The following is a 25,694-nucleotide window of genomic DNA, read 5'->3' as shown; positions in this document are numbered from 1 at the left end:
TATAAGTTCTAGCCTGGCCGGCATGGCTCAGCACTTGAGCACTGATCTATGATCCAGGAGATCAAGGTTCGATTCCAGGTCAGGGCACATGCTGGGGTTGCGGGCTCAACCCCCAGGTAGGGGGTGTGCAAGAGGCAGCCGATTAATGACTCTCATCATTGATGTTTCTATCTCCCTCTCCCTTCCTCTCTCTGAAATTAATAAAGACATATTTAAAAAACAAACAAAAAAACTTCCTTGATCATTTTTTCTCTGTATAACAGCCACATTTCTAAAACTTTTCCTAAAATAGGGTTACTATTCAAAGTTTCTGAGCAAGGATGCCAGCAATTTATTTAAAAATAAATAGTGTCATACCTCTATTTCATTCAAGGCTGAATCTAAATCACAGGTCCAGTTCTTTTTAAACTGCCTCATTTGTAACCTTTAACAACAGAAATGTGTTCATTAATGCACCCCTCCCCCAAAGTCACTATTACTCCTAATTCATTTATTTTACAGTTTATACTTAAGAGACTGGAGGAAAAAGAACGCATTAATATACCATAAAAATTCTTTAGAGCTAAAAAAATGTCAACTGCATAAATATCAACCGTACACTATTTCCTTCCCAAACCATGGGCAACAATAAGGGCAAAGGAAAAGCTACACAAAACCATACCTCCAGCCTAACTTGAAGACAGAATGCCAAAGCTTCAAAATAATTGTGAATAAAGAGAAAAAATAAATCACAGCACTTGATCTCTACTGTTCACATTCCACCCTCACCGTTCCACAAGCAAAGTCAGAACAAAACATAACAAAGCAAAAAACCTGTGGGGAGAACCAAAAAGGGAAACTACCAGAGGGATCTACATTGATTAAAAAACAAAACAAAAACCACTGCAGAGACTAAGTCCACATAAGTTTGAAAATGCTAAAAACAGTGTCTGGGTGGGTAGAACACAGACCACACAGGGGAACGTCAGTCTGTATGATTTGAAGAAGGCAGTCTGAATGCAGCTTTTGGGAGGAGAGACAAGAACGGGAAGCAGGAGCACCCTCTGGCAGTTGCAAAGGGGAGGAGAAAAAGGGGAAAGAAAGGCGGCCACGGAGCCAAGGAGATTGCAACAGGCCTGTGAAGAAACTCTCCGTGTCACTCAGCAGAGAGAACAGCTACCATCAGTAAGTCAACAAACAAGTGCTGCTTTTATTTCAACAAACGACAACGCTGAAATACCCATAACCTATAATATATCCACACAATAGAGTACTTTGCATTTATAAAAAAATGACAAGTTTCTCTAAGAATTGGTTTAGATTGATTTCCAAGATATACTGTTTGAGTGAAAAAAGCAAAGTTGAAAAGATTACTTTATGTAAGAAAGAGTATAAGAAAATATATACATACCTGCTCATTACAAGAAGGATTAACCAGAAACTAAAAGACTGGTTACTTCCAATGTGTAGGCAGGAAAGGAGTAACGGAGAGAATGGAAATGGGAAGTAGGGTAAGGAGGGGCAACTCTTCTCACGGCATCCTTTTTGCCATAGCTTTGATTCTTACAACAAACAGTAATGTTTTATGTAACTCCCTAAATAAGTAAAACCAACTAGGATGTGGAACTCTGAAATACAGTATAAACAGTAACAGACAAACCTAAATGTTCTACAAATAACCACACTGAATGAGAGAGAGAACTACCTTAAGTTAACGTAGGAAATAGTATTTTGGCTGAATACTGTAAGGCTAAAGGAAAGAAGAGCTTTTACTAATACTGTACTCCAGATAGTAACCCCCCGGGGTATGGGTTAGCAGTTCCGAAACTACTTCATGTGGATAGGACTGGATAACTGAGTAAACGTATTGTAGATAATGAGAGCTTTCTCACTGTCAGAGACAATGTATAAATAGGGGGCTAAAATGCACTTGTGTGTTAGATTAGACGCAAGCTATCAGCATAACTCATGTTTTATAATACCCACACAGAAATCTTTGTGTGTTTTGTATACATGTATTTCCTATACATATGTATTTACATATTTTCACATGCATATCTATTTCCTAGCCCTGTCCACTGACAAGACCTGGCTGCAATGACACTTCAGCAGCAATGAGCCTATGGCTCAGGGGGAATAACAACATAATTGAGACTTTTTGCTATGTATGTATAGTTCAATAAAATTTTTAAAAAAACTCATGGCTTTTCTTTTACTCAATACAGATATGATAATTACAAGAGTAGTATCAGAATATAGGTGTTTTTTTTTTTCCCCAAAGGCCTTTGGAGGTCCATAAGCTGAACAGAAAAAGGAAGCAGTGAGAGAAAGAATGAGAGGCGTTAAAATATCTTAAAGACAGTGAAAGAAAAAAGAATTAAGGTAACATATACATAAGAAGTGCATTAAGTGGAATTAAGTTGTGAACCAGAGGATAAGAGAGATTCCTTTTACACTTGATGTTGCAGAAAGATCTGGTGAGGGTGACCAAGAGGGTTGGCTAGAGGCAGCTTGACTAATGATGATGTAACTAAGACACAGCCAAGAGACGGGAGAAAGGCTTACACTGGGTAACTAGATGTCTGCACATGTGAGCAGTGATAAGTGCTTTGTCTTCATCCTTATAAGTCCCCATAGCCTTAATTATAATGATTTTTCTTACCTGGATTTCATTTCCAGAACTGCAGTTATTTCTTGTTTGGAAGCCTGTACCTGGTGTAAGAGCTTAACAATATAGTTACAGTGTTCTGGGTCAAGCACCATCCCAGCTTCAACAAGCTGTAGAAGAGAAAAAACATATTTCTCTTTAGCCTTATGTAGTCATCCTTATAAAAATATGAAAGAGTTGAAAACCAATGTGTAAAACAACTAAAAGACTGATGGAAGAAGTGAAAACAAGTAGAATTAAAACTCCTTAAAAAATGTAAACCCATGTTTTCTTCAAATATTTGAGAGCCACAGTAAGACACTCTACTTCAAGAATTTAAAGCAAAAATGAAAACAGTAATTTGAACTTGAAACTTGAATGTTCTCCCTGTTCTCCAAGTCATGGCAAGTTTTGTCACTTTACGCCTCGTTTGGTACTCATTCCATCGTTTAGCATAGCACTGATGTATACTTTATCCCCATGGTAAATTTCCTGAGAAGCATCAAACTGAGGTTTTCTGCAGCTACTAGAGGTGATCAGTAATTTCTGATTCAAAAAATTTCCAGGCAAGTAATTCTGTCATATTTCATAATGTGGAACTAGAGGTATTCACTGAAATATTTGTTCACCTGCTGTAGTAGTTCCAGTGCTGCTTCCCAAAGAAAATGAAGGGCTTTCCTGCTATTAGGCCTATTCTGAAATGGATGACTGGGTAGTACCAAATACTAGGAAGTATTCAAAGTGAAAATTTTAATATATTTTTAGAGAGTCATATTTTTTTTGTTTATGCAAAATATAAAATTCCTAGCCACCATTTCCTATTTACTTTTAGTCATGATTTTTTATTTATATATTTATTTATACACTTATTTTTGTTAGAAATGACCTCAAATTTTTTGTAAGAATTTCCTGTAATCATCCTTAAGGTGCAGATATGAGGATAGTTCATGAATCAGAAAGAAGTCACCTGAAGTACTTGGAACTATTTATTTATGGGGAAAGGCCTCTCAGTCACTAGAGTCTATTTATAAACCCTATTTCAGGAGAAAATAAACATTTCTGAAAATGGAATTCTTCGGTATAAAGAATGTGAATAAAAGGCATTTTAAGAGTGAAAGTGGAAATCGTTATTTTCTTGAAAATAGTTTCTTTCTAAATCATTGTTTTCACTGATTATTGACTATCAGAAAATAAAAAGATAAAATAAAATTATACCTTGCAAAAGATATCAATTAAAGCAGGTACAGCACTCCTTAATTTCATAGTTGCCACGTACTCAAATATTTCTAGTAGTATTTTCAGAGCAGGCTGGATAAAACAAAAAAAATTACACTAATTTTCTTGCCTTCTTTCAGTACATTTTAAGTGTCTCAAATTTGTTTATGCTGAGAAATACAAGTGTTCTCTAGGACATATTTAACAAACATGGAAATTGAACTGCTAAATCATATAAAGAGTTATAACAGAGGAATTAACTTAGAATATTAAAAATTATATATTTTCAGGTTACTTACCAGCGTGTTAACCATTATGCTGAGGTTCAATACCTGAAATACTTCTTTTAATAAGCAATGTTTGAGTAAAGAATTCAGAAGGTCATTTAGCACTTGTAAATCAAAGTGTACACCAGGAGGAAACTTTCTGTAGTACTCCATAAACATATTTACTGAAAATGAAAAAATATATTAAAGTTATTTGCTACTTTTAAGATAGTCATCTTTCGTAAATTTGACTTTTTTTTTTCTATTTTAAAAGACTCAGTAGAAATTCATTTTCTTAAAAGGTACATTTCCAGTATCACACATATCTGATGAAAATAATTTAAAGCAAAAGTTAATGGCAATGACATTTGAAGTCAACCATACTTTAGGAACTAGATTGGAAGTTAACTCATGTGCTCTCCACAAAAAAATAGGTCCAAACTGCCTCATACACCATGGTCTCAATATGAACTCCCAGGAAGTCATGGTCCCAGGGAGTCTTCAGGCAGTAGGCCTGGTGATATATGAGAAACTGTGTAATTTGGGGATGGATGCAGGCTATTTTGACATATACCCCTTCTTGTTTTAACCCCACCAACATGTTGACCCTGGGGATATTTATTCCAGCTTATGATTATGAGCATTTTACTAAAAATTACAACACTGATTAATTTCCTTTGAGAAAGTTTAATGTCAATTCAATTCCTTAATCAATTTTCTATACTTAAACCATTTCTAATTTTTCCTAATTTTACTAAAATTTTAATTGGGATCACTTCATTGATTATTTTTTCCCCAGTTCTAAAATTTCCCAAGGTCAAAAATCTATACATACCTTCTCTGAAACTGCTTTAGTAAAAATTACTTTGGGTTTTATTTTTGTGTTATTTCTGCCCCAAATACTTAGTACTCCCTGGATTACTTACTTGGTGGTGTTGCTTGGGAAAGTCAGTAGCTACTGATAAAATTCAATAGCATAATAGAAAAGTTAATGTTGAAGTTATAACTTTCAACAACTTAATACATTATGATAATATTCAGCTTTATTCTAAAGTTTTTTTAATATACTACAATCTTTTTCCTAGCACATACAGAAAAATTCTTCCTGCTATTCACTTTGCAATATCTGTATAGCTGCCTATATAAGAAATTCAACAGATAACATGGGATATTCAATGTCTGCTACTATAACTTATTAAAACTGAAACTGCAGAAGGTATAGTTGCAAAGAATTTGTTAGCTAGTGTTGTAGTCCACTAATAGACACGCATCTCTCCTTTATTTCTGACATTACTTTTAAAATTTAAATTTAAATATTAATATAATTTCTTCTTTAATTTTTATTTTTTAATTCTCACCTGAGCATATGTTTTTATTGATTTTTAGAAAGAGAGGGAGAGAGAGAAAGAAACACCGATGTGAGAGAAACACTGACTGGTTGCCTCCCATACACACCCCAACCGGGGATGGAACCCACTACCTAGGTGTGTGCCCTGATTGGGAAGTGAACCTGCAACCTTTTGGTGCACAGGATGATGCTCCAAACAACTGAGCCACCCAGCCAGGGCACCTATTTTTAATTCTAAGACCAAGAGCTATTCTAAGGCATTTGGTTTTCATACTTAAAAGTACTAAACTACTTTCAAACTGTAAGACACAATAGCACATTGTTTGAAACACATTAATGAATTTATAGTAATCATTCCATTGTCTCTAACCTGCACGTTGTAGCAAACACAGCTCATTGATACTTATATATTTCTTAAACACATCCATGCAAACCTGCAAAACTCATGAAAAATGTAAAATTACCTTTTGATATGTCACAAAACGATACAAATTTCAATCCTATCTTTATGCTTATTTCAATTTTTTAAAATGAACTTAAAGCAATAGAATAAAGAAGCTGATGTCAGGTTAACTCAGATCTGAAATGTATGCTGAATTCATTACAAAACCTTAGTAAGAGAAGCTCTGTCAAAGGGTCAAAATCATAAGCAACTGAAGAAGGGAGGAAAATCCTTGAACATTATAATAAACCTTATTTAGGTCATTTAAAAACAAACCATTTACTGACTCACGGATAAAACATTGACCAGTGGATTAGAACAGAGCACCTAGAAACAGACCCTCACATACACAATCAGCTGACTTATGACATGGTGACACTGAAGTACAGTGGGGAAAAATAGTCTTTTTAGTAAATGGTGTTAGGTAACCTAGGGATCCACATGGGAAAAAATATGTATCTTGACCGTCTCACATCATAAACAAAAGTCAATTCTGTATGGCTTAGAGTTTTAAATGCAAAAGATAAAACAAAACTTTGAAAGGGAAAACAAACATCATGACCTTGACAAAGATTTCTTCAACAGGATGTGAAAAATTAACACCATAAAAAAAATTGGACAAAAAAATTAAGAAATTCTGTTGATCAAAACACACCTTTAAGAGAGAAATGGCAACTTGTGAAGTAGTAAAAGTTTTTTTGCCATATATATATCCAACAAACAACTTATATCCAGAATATGTAAAAGATTCTTAAAACGGATAAGAAAAACAGTCCCATAGAACAGAGGCAAAATATTTAGATATTTCCAAAAAGGGGATATCCAAATGCCCAATAAATATTGTGAAAGCTGCTCTGCTTCGTGATCAGCAGGAAAGGCCTCACTCCCCACCCACCAGGATGGCTGAACTTTAAGGGCCATAATACCAAGAGCTGGGGAAGATGTGAGGCAACCAGAACTCCTGGACATTGCTGGGGAGGGGGTGGTTTGGTCAACTGCTGTGGAAATGTTTGGCAGTGTCTACTAGAGCTGCACAAACCTACGCAGACCCTATGACCCTGCAATTCCAGTTTTAAGTATAACCCGTCGTCATAATGTGGACATATGCTCACCAAAAGACATGCAGAAGAACACTGGCAGCATCACTCTTGTAATTACCAACCTTAGAAACTACCCAAATGCCCATCAGTAGTATATTTATCAACAAATGTATTTTTATATGCTCACACAAATGGAATTTCAATATTATATAGCAATTAGCAAGAAGTGTCTACAATTAAGTAAAATAGTTGTATATCAAAAATATTGAGCCAAAGAAGCCAGAAACAAAATGTACATAAAGCACAAAATCAGGCAAAGCATCTATTAGGAGTAAAGGAAAATCTAAATTAAAACATGGCTGAGATGGTTATTAAAACAATCTCTACTTCAAAGACTTTACATACTTTACCTTTTCATCCCCTTGCTCAGGCACGTGAGCAAACTTGCACTGTGATCGCTCACAGCCACGTAATGTATTAAAATGAAATTTGCAATATCTATGGGGTATCATCAACCCTAGGGACTTCTGAAACACCTAGAAAATAAGACAAATTCCCTTTCTGTGTGAAATGTAGAACACTTATATTCAAGTGAGAAAACATTTGAAGTACTCAGAAATATATACCCAAAACAGTACCAAGATAAACTTGCTGACTTGATAAAAAATAAAACTCCAATTTATCTTTAAAAATGATGAAAAATCAATTAAAGTGTCTGAATTTTTACAATTTCCCTTAGTGCAAAATAGTCAAAGTTATTAGTTTTAACTTTGCATCTTTTAAAAAGCTTATATATTCCCTCTTCCTTCTTGTGTACCTGCACCTTTTGCTTTCACAAAAAGACAATAAGCATCATATTTCAAATGCATTTATTAGAACCAAAATTTCCCTTAGCTTTTTGGGTTAACAGAAAAAGGCAAATGACAGAGTCAAAGCTTTTTGCGACAAACTTCTATAAATTGCTCTCTCTCACTATTCCCTTTCATCAGAGGGAATATTCATCCTGTATTTTCTGTTTTGGATATCCACCCCCCTCTTCTGCTTTCAACCTCTTATGTTATTTGTGAATATCCTCTGAATCACTACACATTTTCTGCCTCTTACCATCAACCCCAATTCAAAATCCATACAATGTCTGGAACTGCTTAAAAAATGATAGGGAAATACAACAGAAAGGCCCAAAGTATGTGCTTTATAAGATTATTTTTTACATTATTCTTAATCCTCACTTGAGGACATGTTTAGAGAGATGGAAGGGAGGGGGAGAGAGGGAGAGAAACATCATTGTGAGAGAAAAACAATGATCAGTTGCCTGGGAATCAAACCGACAACCTTTCGATGCACAGGATGACACTCAACCAACTGAGCTACTCCGCCCGGGCAGATTATTAGTTTAAGGGGGGGACTTACCCTTACAATCTTTTCCCTCTTAAATATTTCAGAGGTCTCAGGATTCTGCAACTTTAGGACACAATGCTGTCCTGGAAATCTGGTATCTAAAAGTGATTAAGAATGACATTACACACCAGTAGGTTACAACTTATTTCTTTCATGCAATGAACCAGATGACTACCGCTATTTGCTTTTAAGTGTCACTTGGGACTATTCATGCTCAGTTCAGACTGTGCGGCCATGGGGTATTCTTGTGAAATAGACTAGGTGCTCCATGAGTATTTCAAGACTTAAATTTAAAATTTATAATAAGCTGAAGACACTTTTTTAAAAGCCTTACACAGCAGCATTGAGCACTGCATTCAAATGATTGTCTTTAAACAATACTTTAGACAAGTAGTATACACAATAAACTTTTCTAGGGGAAGCAAGCTACTGACATCCCAGGTGCTTCAGAATAAACTGTGCCCCCTCAAATTCACATGTTCAAGCCCTAACCCCCAATGTGACTTTATTTGGAGGTAGGGCTTTGTCTGGAAGTATTAAGGTTAAATGGGGTCAAAAAGGTGATAGAATTAGTGTCTTTATAAGAAGAGACACCAGAGAGTTTGCTCTCTCCATCTCTATGCACATGCACTAAAGAAAAGGCCATGTGAGGACTTAGCAAGAAGGCAGCCATCTGCAAGGCAGGAAGAGAGCCAGAAACTGAACCCTGCTAAAACTTTGATCTTGGACTTTTAGCCCCCCAAACCATGCAAAGTAAATTTTTGTTTAAGCCACCCAGTCTGTGGTATTTTGTTATTGCATCCTGAGCTAATGAATACACCAGGCATTATATTCCTTAATGTTGGGCTTTTTAAATGAGAATTAGGACATAAAAAAGTTTTAATTTTATCTTTAGAAGAAAGTTTAATTTTAAATAATTTTTTTTTACTTTGGCAGCATCCAGATATAATTTGGAACAAGCTTAAGTTTTTGCTGCATAGCTTTGCAGTAATTTGCATTATGAAACCTGTAAGCTTTTCAAGATAAAACACATAACCATCGTGGGCTTGCTGCTATGGTATATAACACCAAGTAGCATGAAGTCAGTAGTGGGAAGGTACAGAAGAGTTAGGTGTGAGCTACACAAACAGGTTTTATTGTTTCTAAGTTCATTCCTCAACTTAGCTTATTTTTATCAAAACATTATGAATTATTAAAAGAACTGACACAAATTCTAAACTACATTCTAAATCAACTAAAGTATGAAATTTTAGATATTACCATTATCACATAAATACAGATCTCAGAAATTCCATCAAAAGTACTAAGTAAAGATACACAAGCCTTTTAATTTTAATATATTCTATGTTGTTGTTTTTTTACTTTTTTTATTCTTGGTAGAAAAATTTCCTATATAAGTTTTTATATTATCAAAAGCAAACAGGATTTTATTAAGAAAACAGTACCATTCATCCATGGCTTTACTAGTGTGTCTTCTTGAACAGCACTTGGATTATTCAAAGGTGGTAGCGATAAGCACAGAGGTTTGGGGCCCAGTGTTGCTAATTGACATTCACCAAGCGTAATCTCTGCATTTTTAGAATCTTTGCTATGTGAGCAGAAAAACCAAAATCAGAACTTAAATTTATTCCAAAAACATTAAAGTAATGAGAATCAAATTAAATAGAAACACAACCTAATGCTTTGTATATGCTATATACCATTATACTATGATTATCCAGAATTTAAGGGTTTTTAGAGAGAGAAGAAGGGGTGGGGGAAAGAGACATTTGTGGTTCCACTTATTTATGCATTCATTGGTTGATTCTTGTATGTGCTTTGATGGGGTATCGAACCCATAACCTTGGTGTATCAGGATGATGCTCTAACCAACTCAGATACCTGGCCAGGGCCAATTATTCAGTATTTTTAACAGGTTGTTTCTGCCTTCTTGACTAGAAAACCAATGTTTGTTAAATGACTGGGGTAGGGGTAGGAATGAGGTGGTGGGATTAAAACTAGAGCAAAATATTTTTGATCACACCAGACAAAAAGTTTGAGGAAGAACTGGCCTAGCATTCCAATACAGAAGAGATCATTCAATTACTTTGAGAGTGCAATAAAATAATTATAAATTATTCTTCAGGACAAGTATATAATAAATTTAGACATGTACTTGAAAGCTTCCTTTGGGAAGTAAAAAAATGTGTTGTTCTTGGTTGCTCATTTAAACAGCTTTGACTACATTCTAATGTGAGATTCTCTACAAGCAACTTTAGAAAAACTTAACCTGGAAGTCACTTATCTAGAAAAGATAACTTAAGCAAGGGGGAGGGTGGGAAGCATCTCAGAACTGACAGGTATAAATGAATTTACTTTTTAGAAGATCACTCAGATACTATAATATTTTACCTTAAAAACAATTCTAATAAGCTTTTTCAATTGGGGTTCCCCAAGACAAGAGAGAATAAAAATAGTAAGAAAAGGGGCCTACACTTAGCAGTTGAAAGTTAGCATCAATGGAGTTTTAAAAAATACATATAAAATATATTTACTTCTCTCTCCAACTTGGGACATCATTGGTATGTGCAATCAATATAACTCTCCTCCAAATAAAACAAAAGCAGTAACAAAACAAAGAAATAGGAATATAGAACTTTATAGATGGAAAAGATTCTCCAGTAAAATTCTTTAATTTTTAATTGGATGACTGAAGCCCAGGGAAATGACTTGCCCAGTGTCACACTCGTGGTCATTACGGTAGAGCCAAAGTGATGATAAAATTCTGCAGGCTGCAGTAACACTTTTTAGTTTGTAAGCAAAATGCTTTCAATAAAAAAAAAGTTAACCCTGTTCCCTTTTCTTTAAGATCTATCAAATTGTCATGAATCATATTGGGCTTCTGTGCCAATCTAATTCTTACTTAGGCTTTTCCTTACTATAATGGCTCTCAAACTTCAGTATGTATCCCGATCAGCTGGTGGCCTTGTTGAAACAGATTCATGGGCCTCATCTTCAGAGTTTGGGATTCAGTAGGTCGGGGGTGGGACCCAATAATTTACATTTCTGACAAGTTCCCACATGATGGTGCTGCTCCAAGGATCACACTTTGAAAACCACTCGCTTAACATAAAATACTTGAACATAATCATCACTTGATCTGTGTGCTTTGGCCTCAATAGCAAAATGGGGGTGGAGGATGGTTCAGACTGTCTCCAAGGTGTCCTCCAACTCTAAATTTGGTATCTGTATATGTTCTAGGTAAGTGTACTGCAACTATCAGTACTAATCACTGCAGTCATGTAAAATACCTGCAAACTGCAATGTTCATCTGATTTCAGTCACTTTTACTTTCATAAAAGTCACACACATATTCTTTATTCTTATTATTCCTTATGCCTTCCTCAAAAAATATTTTAAGGGTTCAAAAAACTTAGTGACAGCTTTAAGGTAACTTATAATATCCCTGATATCTAGGTATAATTGACACATTAAATAATGCCCATGTGTGGCTAATGGCATAGTCCCAGCACATACAGCAGAAAAACACATTCAAGATGCAAGTTATAACTGTTTTAAAGTTACATAATTAAAAATTATGTTACAGACCTTTTGCAAACTTCATGCATATTTTCCTTTTCTTCTTTAACAGTCACTTTGTCTGAAAATTTACACTGTGAAGATATGGTTAAAAATTTCAAGTGAAAATATCTGTATTCCATATTAAGCTATGAGGCTTACCAGGTTTATTAGAATGTATTAGATGTTAAACAAATGGCTTATAGCCAACCCCAAAAACAATTCTACACTCTACATTATTAAAATATTGAATACTGACTTAAGAATTTCCACTGTTGCTTAAGAAAAACTAATGCAAATCAATGTATTTTCTCAGCTTTTGATATCACTTTTTATTATACAAGTCAAGATTTCAAATTATGAACTATTCAAGTTACGCTTTTTAAAAAAAATTTTATTTTAGAGGGAGAGAGGGAGGGAGGAACATCCGTTTGTTGTTCTGCTTATTTATGCATTCATTGGCTTATTCTTATTTGTGCCCTAACTGCGGGATCAAACCCACAACCTAGGCTTATCAGGACAATGCTCTGACCAACTGAGCTGCCCAGCCAGGGCTATGATTCTTTCCATTAAGAAAAAAAGTTTTGGGTAATTTTTATTTTAGGTGGTACTTAAGAACATAAGTTTTTCATTAGAAATATTTATATGTATTTAGGTCTTAATTCTGCTTCTGGTCAGATGGAGGTGTCTTTGCTGAGGTGTCAATTGCAAGTGGCCTCAGGGGCATCTTGAGGAGTCAGCAACATGGCAGAAGACATCAAGACCAAAATCAAGAACTATCAAGACTACCCCTTTTGACAGCTGCTTCCCCAACCAGAACCAGACCAGGAACCGTTGGCAGAAATACCTGGACTTCCACCCCTGTGAGAAGGCAGTGACTGCTAAAGGGGTTGATGGCTCAGTGTACAAATGGCACTGTGTGTGTACAAGACCCTTTGCCCCATATCCTGGGTGTCAACCTGGGATGACTGCCGGGCAGAAGGCATGTTTCCTGGGAAGATCTCAACTGGCTGCACCCCATCTGTCCTCTGTCTTTCTCCCAGGGAGGTGAAGAGGGAACTGGGTATATCCTACTCTATGATCCCAAATCATGGCTTAATAATACATACTTGTTGGAAAAGTAGAAGACTATGTAAAGAAGCTGGATGACTGGGAAAGAAACTGGGTTGGAAATAGTACCTGGACCAGTAAGAGAGGCTTCAGAGTGAATATTTTTGTCACGTTTTAAATTTTTATCAAAATTTGACTACCTCCTCTGTGCCAGACAACAGTGAATGATTATATGAAATACCCTCAAGCCCCTGTATGCACTAAAATTTATCTGTATGTTCCCTTATCTGTATAATTTAAAAAATTTAATCATATAATAAAAACACATAAAAAGAAACATTTATATGTATTTAAAACATTGCTATACTTAAGATACTGAAGGTAGCAAAAGTGAAATAAAAGATAGGTATTTATATGATTTGCAGGGTGGAAAAAGCCTAAGCATGACACCAAAGGTAGAAACTATGAGTTACGGCACCAACAGGTTTGAATACCAACATTTAAAATACTCTTATATGGCGAGACTACAAACGGCACAAAAGCCATCCAAGCCATCCGTCAGAGTCAAGAAAGGCTGCACTGATTCTACGTCTCCGCCTCCCAAGATAAGGTTTAGATTTAGACTGATTTAAACATACCACCACCAAAAAAACAAACCCACTAGAAGAAAATATGGGAGAAAATTTTTGATCTAAATACGACTCATAACTCAAAGATCATAGAAGAAAACTGGTAAGGCTGACTAAAAATAAACAGCTCCTTCAAGGTAAAAAGCTCCTAAACCAAGTCAAAAGACAAGAAAAACAAGAGTACAGCCACATAAGACAAAGAACAAATGTGTTTAATATGTGAAGTTCCTACCAATAAAAGTTCACAATCCCAGAACAATGGGCAAAGGACATATAAAGGAAGTTCACAGAAAAAAATATAAATGGTTTTTAAACATTAAAAGATACCTAACTAGGCTCATAAGAGAAAAGCAAATTAAGACTAAAAATCATTTGTAAAATGGTTTTGTCCACAGAAATATGGACAAAAGGAAAAAATTTAATACTGAGTTGGTGAGTGTGTGGGGAGAAAACTGGCATTCTCATTCAATGTTGTTGGACGTATAAATCAAAGCAATCTATGTAGGCCAATCAGACAATCCTACGTCTAAGAATTAATCCAAAAATGCTTACACATAGGCAAAACACCTTATGCTCAGAATGCATACTGCAGTAATATTTAAATAGCAAAAAATGGTAACCAGTGTCCATCATAGCTGGACTTACTGAACAGAGTATGTCCATACAGTGGGTAATTATAAAAATAAAGCACCATTACATAAGATGTAATAAAGATTTCTTTTCAATGTAAGTTTCAGGAAGCAAGATAAAGAATGGTATGCTACCCTTTGTATAAAATTAAAAATACACAATAGGTCCACTTTGAGAAATGGCAGAGTATCTCTTACTGGGCTAATCATTCCAAAAATAACAACTATAAACCCTGGATGAAATATAAAATATTACTGCCTGAAAGCACTGAAAAGATATGAAAACCAGGCAGAATCTGGAGGGGAGTCTACACTTGGAAAGAGGGAATGGCACTGGGTAATGGTCCTGTTTTTATGGCTTTATTTCTGAAGGCAGGTCCTAGTTGGAACCACTTGGGAGGGCCACAAGTTTGCCCCACTTATATAAAGAACCAGAAGGCAGAGTTTAAGGCAAAGGCAGAAAATGGGAAGTAAAGATGAGAATCCTGGAAAGGAGAGAGAGACTAAGATAGGAAGCCCTAAAATCTCCTTACAAATTTAGTCCAATCTCTGCTAACCCTTGAACTTTAACTATGTAAGGGAGACTCCAAACAGCCCAGCTAAAAGAACTGAGCAAAGATTTCAACTGCCTGCTACTACAGGGGAGTAATCTGGAGCATAAGTTCACTCAATTTAAAACCTAAGCATGCAATTACCACACAACCCAGCAATTGCAGACCTGGGCATTTGTCCCAGAGAAAGTAAAAATTAGGTTCGCACAAAAACCGGTACACAAATGTTTATTTGTAATAGCCCCAAACTAGAAACAACCCAGATATCCTTCAATGAGTGTATAGCTAAATAAACTGTGGTAAGCCATACCATGGAGTGTTATTAAGCAATAAAAATGAATGAACTATTGATACATGCAACAAACTTGATGAATAATATCTAGAAGATTATACTGGGTGAAAAAAACCCATTTGAAGAGGTTCCATACTGTATGATTCCATTTATATAACATTCTTGAAATAAATTATAGAAATGGAGAACAGATTAGTGGTTGTAAAGGGTTAAGGAGGGAAGGAAGTAGGTAGGGCAATAAAAAGGGCAACATGAGGGATCCTTGTGGTGATGGAAATGTTTTGTAACTTGGCTATATTAATGCCAGTGTTCTGGTTGTGCTGCTATACTGTAGTTTTGTAATGTCATTTGGGAAAATTGGGTAAAAGGTACATGAGATTACTATGTGTTGTTGTTTTTACAACTGCATGTGAATCTGCAATTATCTCAAAATCAATGATTCAATTGTAACCTTAAGAAACTGCAAGAAGAGCAAATTAAATCCAAAGCAAGCAGAAGAAAGAAAAGGATCAGAGCAGAAATCAGTGAAATAGGAAACAAAGCAATAGAAAAAAATAAAACCCAAAGTCAGTTCTTTTGGAACAGTAATAAAATTAATAACCTTCTAGCCAACCTCCAATGAATCTACCTTTATTGCAGAATACCAAAATTACAGAGATGAAAAATATTAATGATTGCTAAGTTATGCATGTTAGGGGTAGCGAGGGAGGTGTGACTAAAGACAAGGGAGATTTTTGTAGTGATGGAATAATTATCTTGATTGCAGTGGTGGCTACAAAAAATCTGCCCACTTGATAAAATACACGGAACTATATACATTCATCGTACTAGCAAATTCTTGTTTCTGGTATTGTACCTTAAGATGCAGCCATGGGAAAACTATGTGGAGGGTACTCAGACCCTCTTCTTTACTACTTTTGCAATTTCCTGTGAATCTAAAATTATTTCAAAATGAAAAGTTAAAAATAAGAAGTACAATAATATTTTAACTATCTGGGGCTCAAAATTAGAATCATTAAGCAATTACTACTTAATTCTAAATCTAAACTGTTACATATAAATTTTGACTATAATTGATACATAGAAGAAAAAAAACAAGGTCTCTGGAAAAGTGTGTGTGTAATGTCTGTGTATATGTATGTATTCATGTGTACATATATATAATATATTACATGTGTACATGAAATTGATAAAGCATTTCTAAAAATTCATAGAAAACCATATATAAAAGCAGAGAAGTAGTAGGTCAGGCCTATGTCCTATAAGTCAACCTATTTGCCCTCTAAAGTTCCTAAAACTCTTACTGTGTTTAGGTAAAAGATATAGCCTGTGGCCAGAATATGATTCTTTCAGTCAATAAAAAGTAGTTACACTTGTCATCTGATGACACTATTAAGATGAGTTTCTGTATTACCACTATTTATAGACCAAAAAGTAAGAAAATGCGAAATATTCCCTAGTACCTTTTCATCCAAGTCTGAATTTTTTATGTGTTCAATGAAGTCTCCCAGTTTTTCATTTTGAGAGGTCCTATTAACTTCTCCTAAGGAAATGTTTACATCTTTAAAATCATATTTTATCTCATTTGCTGAAAAGAAATAATATTCAACTGTAGAAACTACAAATGACAAAATAACGAAGTCATTCAAAGATTATCCTAAAAATGAGTTAGAATTCAGAAAGTCTTTTAAAGTCCAATATGACAAATATGAAAGAGTTTTTAGCAAATTATACAGTTATTCCTCTTTATCAAATAACTCCATTATATGGCATAAAAAGAACTGGCAGTAAGACGAAGTTGAGACATATCAAGATAAATTTTAAGTCTTTCTTGATCATGTCCAGTTGTTTTCAATATATTTTTAAAACTTGGAAGCCAAAGAAAACTTAACTTTCAAATTAAGTTATTACCTGTAAAGCTCTAGGTATTTAAACCTATAACTAGATATTATTAAAAAAATTTAAAAGAACTCAGATTTAAAATGTGATAAAGCTTATATATAAGACTACAAACATTGCTAAGGTCAATAATTTATCCTTTGTAGATAAAGCTTAACAAAGTTATTTATGAAATAAAAAATTTCTCAAAATCTGATCTGCCAACCAGGCCATTAGAACTGAGAAAAAACTAAGTGAAAAGCTTCCTATTTTAATGAATTTATTTTGACTATGCCTGAATCGAGATATGAAAAGATACTTCAATACTGCATACTCTGAAAATGTCAAGTTTTACCTGCTGGCAAGGAAGTACAGATCTCTGACTTCATCAATCCAGGATCCAATACAGGAAGTTCTCTATTACAAAGCAAACAGAGCTTAAACATTATAACATATTCTATGCAGATCTGGTTCTCTAGACATTATACAATACTAGCTTTAGTAGCTGGTGAATATTAGCTCAGGTCCTCCAAGAACAGAGAACTATACTGGAACTCAGAACCCAGCACACCCAAGTAGATTCCTCATTTGGTCCTTCAATTTCATGTGCTTCAACTGTTAGGGATGCTGCCATTCAAACTTTGTTACTCAGAGAATCTGATGACATACAAAGCATTTAAGAAAATTTTAAGTATTACACCAATACAAGACAATGTTTAACTTTTACTTTCAAGTATGTGTAGGTATGTCTTATTGCCAATGTAAAAGGAAGATGGTTTGAGAGCAGTTTGAATTTTGTTTTTTTGTGGTTTCTGAAAACATATGGTCCAAAGGTTAAGCTATGGAGATCAGAGTTAGACCAACCTGGGTTTAAATACTGTTCTGCCACTTTGCGTGTTAACTGTGACAAAATTATTTAACTTCTTTGAGTCTATTCATCTCTGTAAAATAAAAATACCACCTACCACGAGGTTATGTTAGGATTAAATGAGATAAAATTTCCTTAAAGCCAATAGCATAGGCTACAAATGAAAACCACGTGTACAGGATCCATTTGAAAACAAATGGCCAAGTACCGTTCCATTTTTTTAAAATTTAGACAATACAAAAGCACATAGAAAATATCATAAACACCCATAATCCCACCATTTATTCATTTAATAAATGAGTTTTATTAAACGTATCCTAAATAGCCAAGAAAAAGGGAAACTGAACATTTTATATACACCATTCTTTAAAGTCTTTATAAAATGAAGTATTTTTCCCCCAACATAAACCCTAGAAGTAATAAGTACGCAGTTTGAGGAATGGGAAAATAAGAATGGAAGACATATACACATGCAAATCTCCTTTTCCAGTTCATACCCCTTTAGACTGGTATCTGTCTACTACAACATTTCCATTTCATTATTTCAAAGGTCTCTCCAATTCAACAATTTGACCTCACGACCAGTACTCCTCCCCAATCCTGTCCTTTTGCATCAAAGGACTGTAATGCCCCTCTTTAAAATGAGAGAAACCAGGTTATCATCCCTAACAGGCCCATCTCTGGCCTCACCCCCGCGTAATTAATCTATATTTCCTAAAGTTCTCTCAAATCCACTCCCACTTCTGTTAGAAATCACCATGTTTTTAAAAATGGATTGATTTTAGAGAGGAAGCAGAGGAAGGAGGAAAAAGAAATACTATTTGTTGTTCTACTTATTTATGCATTCATTGGTGGATTCTTATATATGCCCTGACAGGGGATCAAACCCGAAACTTTGGCATATCGGTACCACACTAACCAACTGAGCTATCCAGCCACGGTAACCATGTCCTTTTGTTCTAAATTACAAGAGCTCCCTTCCAATCTATTCTCCACAACAGAGCTACGATTTTTAAAATACAAGTCTAAAGATATATTAAATAAAAAAAACCCACAAGTCTAATTAGATTTTCTTGCTACTTAAAAGTCCTTCAGTGAATCCCTGTATGTACTTAGGCTAAAGTTCAAACTTACTGTAAATTCCAGTTTACCTAGGGTGGTCTATTTATGCTTGTTTTCCTGGCATATTATTAATACTTCCCCATTCCCATCTTAAAAGTTTTGCACTTCAGAAGTTCTATGGTATCCTACTTGTAAGGCCTTTCATGCCTGAGATTTCTGCACATTCTGCAGCTTTGCTTCTTGCGATTTGAACACTAAGCCATGGGACGTTGTTTTTCAGTTGTGACAACATGCCCTTCCTGTGGGCTTTCATATAGGCTATTCTTTCTATGACAAAATTCTACTCACTTTTCTTCACCTACTGGCAAATTCCTACTCATCCTTTAGTGTTCATTCTTAAGTGTCACTTTGACCAGGACATCTTTAGTATCTTGTACTTTTATCCTGTTTTATTGGACTTGCTTATTTTCCTCCCTGTGTGAACAAGGCCCATGTCTGTCTAGTTACGCTCCATATACTCGGCACTTAAAATCCTCCTGGCCAGACATGAGGGAGACCCAAATGAAGATGCCTCTCTCCTATCTAGAAATTCCCAGTAAAAGGGGGAGATTTACATACAAGCAGACATAATATACTGAGGTATATGCCAAGAGAACTATTAGAACAAATCCCTAGAAAAACATCTGATGTGATTTGAAGGATAACCGAAGGAAAAGGGACTTCCAGATAAAGAAACATAAGCAAAAGGATTCAAGTACATGACATATTGTGCAAACAGTGAGCTTCTTGCTGTGCTTATTTTTTATTAGCCTTTTACTCCCCTTTCCTACCCCTCCAACAAAGTGGCTGCTAAAGAGAAAATGGATGCAGGTCTACAGAGTGCTGAAAGCCAGTGGAGTACTGTAAGTAGTTACTGACAAATAAGTTTTTATCTCATAGGAACACTATGAAGAGGGTACACTTATTACAATAATCTAAGGGAAGGAAGAGTAAGACACCAGCAGTGAAAATTGAGAGGAAGGAAAATCGTGAGATCGTAAGGTAATAGTATGCATAGGATTAAGTGACTCAATAGAGAAGGAAGGGATGTTTCTGTGGTTTCTCACTATCCTGAAAATTACCTTCATAATAGGCATTAGCTTCAGACATAAGAGGTTATTCCTGACAAAAACAAAATAAATAGTATATCAAAATATACTGCTTTAATTTCAAAGATCATATTTTTTATAATGCTGATAGTTTATAAGTGTGAGAAATGTTTTACTATGACTAATTTACAAGGAAAGTAAAATTGCACATGCCACTTTTGTTACAAGAAAATTAGTTTTGTTTCAAATTTGAGATATAGACTAAATTCACCTAAATTAAAAAATAAAGTAAGCAAAATTGTAATCCATATAAACATTTTACAGTTTTACATTTGTGGAGTGGAAAGTTCCAGTTCTGCCTTGATGGAGTGAAAAGGGAAACAAATGAAGGGTAGAAGGAGCAAAGAAACCAACAGGTTTCTCTATAGGTTGAGGCTACAGGAGTACAGAGAAGCAAAAGAAGGTTTGAGCAAAAAGGAGCGAATGAGAGGCTTCTGAAGAACTACACAGATTATATCAAGTTTATCCTTGACCTGAGAAGTTTTCAACGGGGTGATGAAATTTAATGAGTTTCAACCAGCATTTTTTAAATAAAATAGACTAAAGTACAAAATATGTTACATTACTTGTAGTAAGGAAAATACTGTTTTTGTAAATCTATTTCATATATTCATAAGTATGCACTGGACTGTAATGCAAAATATATCTTTACTATGGGTAACAGGAAGGTATGAAGATGACTGAGAATTAGCAGGACATTTTCGAGAATAAAATAAATGATATACAAAGCTCTCAGTCCTCCATCTATGTGATGTTACAAGTTCTTGTAACACTAAGAACATGAAGAACACGGCATTACAAAAGTAACTGAAATTTATAAATACCAGAGAAATTTAAGTCACATACTACTGAATCTTAGTGGAAAGTATTTTCATGTTTCCTTTTGAGTTTGTTCACAGACCATTATAATACTCAAGTACTATAACAAATACAAGTTAGAGTTTGGAGAATTATAAGAGCTTAGTAAAATATGACAAACTATTAAAGAATACTTGGGCCACCCCAGAATAGCTCAAGTGCCAGAGCATGAAGGGTACTACTTGGCTCCATTTAAAGCTGCACCAGGCAAACTCACCCTCACTAGGGGCTAAGTCATCATTTAAAACCATGACCTTAAAACCACAAGTTTTCTTCTGAAAATTAGTTTAACTTCCAACTCTACTTTCAAGTCCTAATTACATCAAATAAGCTTTTCCGAGACTTCCGTTACCTCAAAAATGATTTTTTCTTTTAAACTAATTCTGTAACTTATTGTCACAGAAAATAGTTAAAACATGCAGTACTGTTCTTAATAAGTAACTTGGCTGAAACAAAAGTCTGCATATTGACAATAATTAAAGAACATATGAAAATAAATTTAACTTTGAAAGAAGCAATCTCAATTTAAAAAGCCATTTACTAAACCACCATTTTAATTTTGGACAATCTGCTCCATTATAATTTCCAACATATATAATTGTTTTATGTCGACTATAAGTTTTAGCATAATGACATTTCCATGACTCAGCAATAATATGCTATGTTATATTTAATAACAGGGTTAAAAAAATGGAGCTTCAATAATCACTGAATAAATTAGTGACACTTAAGAGCAGAAAGTGATTTTGAAACCCCCAATAATAATATGTACCAAAAGGCCTACTTGAACATGCATACCTCAAGTTATCACTTGGTTTTTTTTCGGGAAGTTCCATGTGCTTGGAATCTGCTGATTGGTGCTCTTCAGCAACATTGGGTTCCTGGCTTATCACAGGGACCTCTGAAGTAAATGAGAGCTCCCCTTCGGTGGAGATTCCAAAGAGGTCTGGGTCATCTTGAATTACATCAATTAAGAGGACATCATCTTCATATGCTTTAAGAATATCTGGAATAATTTTAATGTCCGAAAAGTTCTTAGTCGTTTTCCTACCACTAACTTCAGAGGAAACTTGTTTGAATGTTTCTTGTTCAGAGCAGAAGGCAGGGCTTTTCTCTGTACATCCAGGATCATAAAAAAGTGTATTATTTTCAACTGTGAGAGGAACAGCTTTCTTATTGGAAACAATATTGCCTGGTTCAGAGATGTAGTTAGATGGCTTGTTATTATTACCTTGCTTTAAAAAACTTGAAGAGATACTATAGAAATTCTTATTGCAGTATGAGTCAGAACTAGCTTGCACTGTAGTGACATTATTTTGTATGTTTAAAGATTGAGGTCCTGAAATTACTGTGGAGATGTTTTCTTTATTCCTATTCTGTCTTATCTCTGCTCCAGATATATTGTCAAGAAGCTCTAGGGGACTATATGCTTCTCTGTCTGAAGACTTGGCATTTATTTCTCTTCTTTTTTCTGTTTTATTCTTAAGTAAAGGAATTTTAAAGTTAGTCAGCCGTCCCGTGTTCAATATTTTAACCAAGTCTGGAACCACAAGTGTTGGCTTAGCAGTACATGCTTTTCGAGGAATAGTTTTGCCTGTAGGGTTATTAGGTTCCTGGCCATGCTGGGAAGCCACGGTCAAATTAAGTTTTGTTAGAGTTCCTCTATCTTTTTTCTTACTTCCTATTAAGTTTTGAGTCACATTAGGTAACCGAGTTTCTTCAGTCGTATTAGAAACTACCTCTGACTCACTTTTGCTCGGTTCCTTGGACGTCATCTTTTCATCATCGATCATGGGTTCCTTCATAACAGTTAGAGTAGGTTCTACAGCAGAGACTATTTCAGAGACTGAAGATAAACAACTTACATTAGAGTCCAATTTTTCTTTACTTGAAGATTCACTGTTTCTTTCTTTTGTGGAACTTTGTAATGATAATTTGGAGTCAGTTAAGTCAGTTTGATTTGTTTGGTGTTTAAGAAAGTCATCTTGCCTAAAGCTTTCCCCAGGCCCAGGAAGACAGTAATTTGATTTTGGCAAGGAAGCCTTTTTCCAACAGTGAGCAGATACTCTAGCACATGAATAACAAGGCCAAGTTCTTTTACCCATCATTGGTATTGCTCGGCGACAGCTGAACTTAGGTTCTTCCGCTTCATTTCTTAGGTCTCCCTGAGATCTCTCTTCAACAGCATGGCAGTCACTAGGCGATTTCACTTTCAAGCTTTTCACTGACTTAAAATATTCTTCTGGTTCTGTGCTTTTCCATTCTTTGGGCTCTGAAGCATTCTTGGTTTCTTCTTTCAAAAGTGGCTCTAGGGTTTTCTGAAACATAGTATTTATATGATGCTCAGGACTTGTCTTTTTTCCTACTGTTTCTGGAAGACTTGATAAGTGATGCACTGGAGAGAGTGTATTATGGTCTACTTTTCTTAAGACTTTTGAAGTTTCTGCTTCTTTATCTTCAGCACCCATCTTGTTTTCTTGTAACAGCAACTCAGACTTGTTATGTGCATTAGAGAAGTTCATCCCGGTAACCACCTCATCTGTTTCAGACACCTTCACCCTCTTCCTGGGTTTTCTCCCAGCACCGCTCTCCTCTACGGAGTATGTATTTTTCTCATTTTGAAGGCAGGGAAGCAAGCCATTATTTTTACTTTGGTATAAATCACTTTCTTCAAGCAGTAATTTATTTACTCCCATGAAGTTTTCTTCAGTTTTTGAAAGCTGAGGAATATTACTTGTGTCCCTTTTATCTGAAAGGCTCCTAAGGCTTCCTTTCTTGAACTCTGAGGAATTTTCTGATACATGAATACATCCACCATCAGAATTACATGTAAGGTTATTTTCATCATTACAATCCTTGGAATGGGGGAAACAACTGCAATCATGTAACTTTAAAACAGAATTATTTTCTACTCCAGGTGACAAGCTGTTACAAGAATATTTCGGAGTATTCTTGTACAGTTCATCTTGGAATTCAACCTTTATATTTTGTGTAGCCTTATTTTCAGTTATTTTGAAAGGTGAACTTTCTAAGCTTTCAAGTGTTTTAATTCGAATTCTTCTTTTAATACCGTCTACCAAAACTTCCTTACCCAAAGACTGCAAGAGAGCTGTACTTTGAAATTCACTGCACTCCACTGTTTGGAAAGATTCCGAACTGGTTAATGATTCCTTTCTTACCAGGTCAGCCCCTGGCTGTGGATCATCACTCGAGGCTCCAGTAACTTTTCTTTTTTCCTTGGCTGATCAAGATGACAAAACATACCAGAGAAGATTTTACATTGCAGAGGAAAAAAAGCAATACCACTTAAATTTAAAAAGCCACCCGTTTTTATTTCCCTGAAGTTTCCCTAATTTCTGTTAAGGAACCAATACAAACTTGTATAAATTCTAAGACAACTGAATAACCTCCAGTATCATGGTCATTTCACACTAGCCAAAAATGGATCACTAACAGGAATTCCTTTTTTTAAAAAAAAAATCTTTATTGATCTGAGAGAGAAAGAGAGAGGAAGAGAGAGGAAGAGAGAGGAAGGGAGAGGAAGGGAGAGGAAGGGAGAGGAAGGGAGAGGAAGGGAGAGGAAGGGAGGGGGGAGAGAGAGAAACATCAGTGTGAGAGTCATTGATTGGCTGACTCCTCACGCCCCGACTGGGGATCGAGCTGCAACCCGGGCATGTGCCCTGACTGGGAATCGAAACGCGACCTCCTGGATCCTAGGTCGATGCTCAACCGCTGAGCCGCGCCCGGCCGAGCAGGAATTCCTTCCACAGTAATTCTGACCAGGAGCTCCCAACTGGGCAAACATCTGGGAATTCCCGTTTCTCACCCCTCTCCTGGTCCTCAGGAAAGCCCGCGCTCACTCAAGTTAAACACTAGTGGTAGGACAAAGATGGAGCGGGCTGAGGCGCAAAGGCTAGAAAGGGAGTGACCCCTGGGTGCTTTCTTACTGCGCCTTCCTGACTGCAGGGGAGCTTCGCCGCCTCTGCTTCTAAGCCCTGCCGGTCCCACAGGTGCGAGGGGCCTACCTGCTCCCCATCCCCCACCCGCCACCCCGCCGGGCCTTCCCAGCCCCCGCGCCTCACCCGACTTGTCACTTTCCACCTCTTCTCTCTCAGCCGCCCGGGCCACCATTCTCCTCTTCCGCCTGCTCTCCTCAGGCCCCCGGGCTTCGGGGCCGCCGACTCCCACCTCGCTGGTCCCCGGCCGACGGCCTCGCTTCCTCAGGCCTCTGGCAGCGCCTTCACGCCCGCCGGACGTCGTGGTGCCCGAGGGCAGTGGCCGCCGCATCGGCCCCACGCTGCCCGCAGCCCGCCCTACCCGCTGAGGAGCCCGCCGGCTGCGCCAAGACAGGGACCAGACGCCTGTCTCTCCGCTCCGCCTCGCCCACCCGCTAGGGCTGACCGGAAGCGGAAGTGGGCAGCGAGGCCCGGCCTGGGCATGCGCTCCACGCGCAACGTGCGGAAGAGCCGCTGGCGCCCTTTGAGGCTTCGCCGTATTGAGGCCTCGCCGCGGCCTGGGTGTGGCTCCGGGTAGCCCGGAGCTTTCGGAACCGTTCTGGGCTCGTCTCCCACCTGCTGCCCCTTGTGCCCGGCTGCTCACAAAGCACTGGCAGCCAGTGCGTTCTAGTTGCACCCCAAGCCCGGGTCCCTTCCCATCTGCCCTCCCGCTGCGTTCCCTCAGGTGTCCCGTGGGCACCGCAGGCTCTGGCTGTGCAGACGGCGTCGTGCCTCAGGCTGGAGCGCAGCGGGGTCGCCACCTCCCCCCAGCCGGCGAAGCCAGAAGCCTGGGAACCCGCAGCCGCTTCTTTCCGCTCCACCCCGCAGCCAGGTTCCGTCT

General features: G+C 36.7%; 1 protein-coding gene and 1 pseudogene across 2 annotated transcripts in view; one reads left to right on the top strand and one right to left on the bottom strand.

Moving 5' to 3' along the window:
- Window positions 1–25,145, bottom strand: part of TOPAZ1 (testis and ovary specific TOPAZ 1) — a gene marked incomplete at its 5' end in the record, with an annotated part of 40,387 nt that extends 15,242 nt beyond the window's left edge. The window contains 13 exons of the mRNA XM_081159510.1: window positions 358–424; window positions 2,642–2,757; window positions 3,842–3,934; window positions 4,141–4,292; window positions 5,826–5,889; window positions 7,348–7,473; window positions 8,348–8,433; window positions 9,781–9,923; window positions 11,924–11,988; window positions 16,508–16,632; window positions 17,278–17,339; window positions 21,657–24,099; window positions 24,941–25,145. Coding sequence (XP_081015636.1) covers window positions 358–424; window positions 2,642–2,757; window positions 3,842–3,934; window positions 4,141–4,292; window positions 5,826–5,889; window positions 7,348–7,473; window positions 8,348–8,433; window positions 9,781–9,923; window positions 11,924–11,988; window positions 16,508–16,632; window positions 17,278–17,339; window positions 21,657–24,099; window positions 24,941–25,145 — 3,747 coding nt within the window. The remainder of the gene's footprint in view (window positions 1–357; window positions 425–2,641; window positions 2,758–3,841; window positions 3,935–4,140; window positions 4,293–5,825; window positions 5,890–7,347; window positions 7,474–8,347; window positions 8,434–9,780; window positions 9,924–11,923; window positions 11,989–16,507; window positions 16,633–17,277; window positions 17,340–21,656; window positions 24,100–24,940) is intronic.
- LOC308568137 (cytochrome c oxidase subunit 6B1 pseudogene) lies at window positions 12,638–13,042 on the top strand (annotated as a pseudogene). Its single transcript has one exon. The product of its transcript is annotated as a cytochrome c oxidase subunit 6B1 pseudogene (transcript).
- Window positions 25,146–25,694: the final 549 nt, after the last annotated feature.

Source organism: Miniopterus schreibersii (assembly GCF_964146895.1).
Source record: "Miniopterus schreibersii genome assembly, chromosome: 15".
In the NCBI taxonomy this organism is placed as follows: Eukaryota; Metazoa; Chordata; class Mammalia; order Chiroptera; family Miniopteridae; genus Miniopterus; species Miniopterus schreibersii.
Note: the sequence above shows the minus strand (reverse complement) of the source record. Positions and strands in the feature narration are given on the sequence as shown.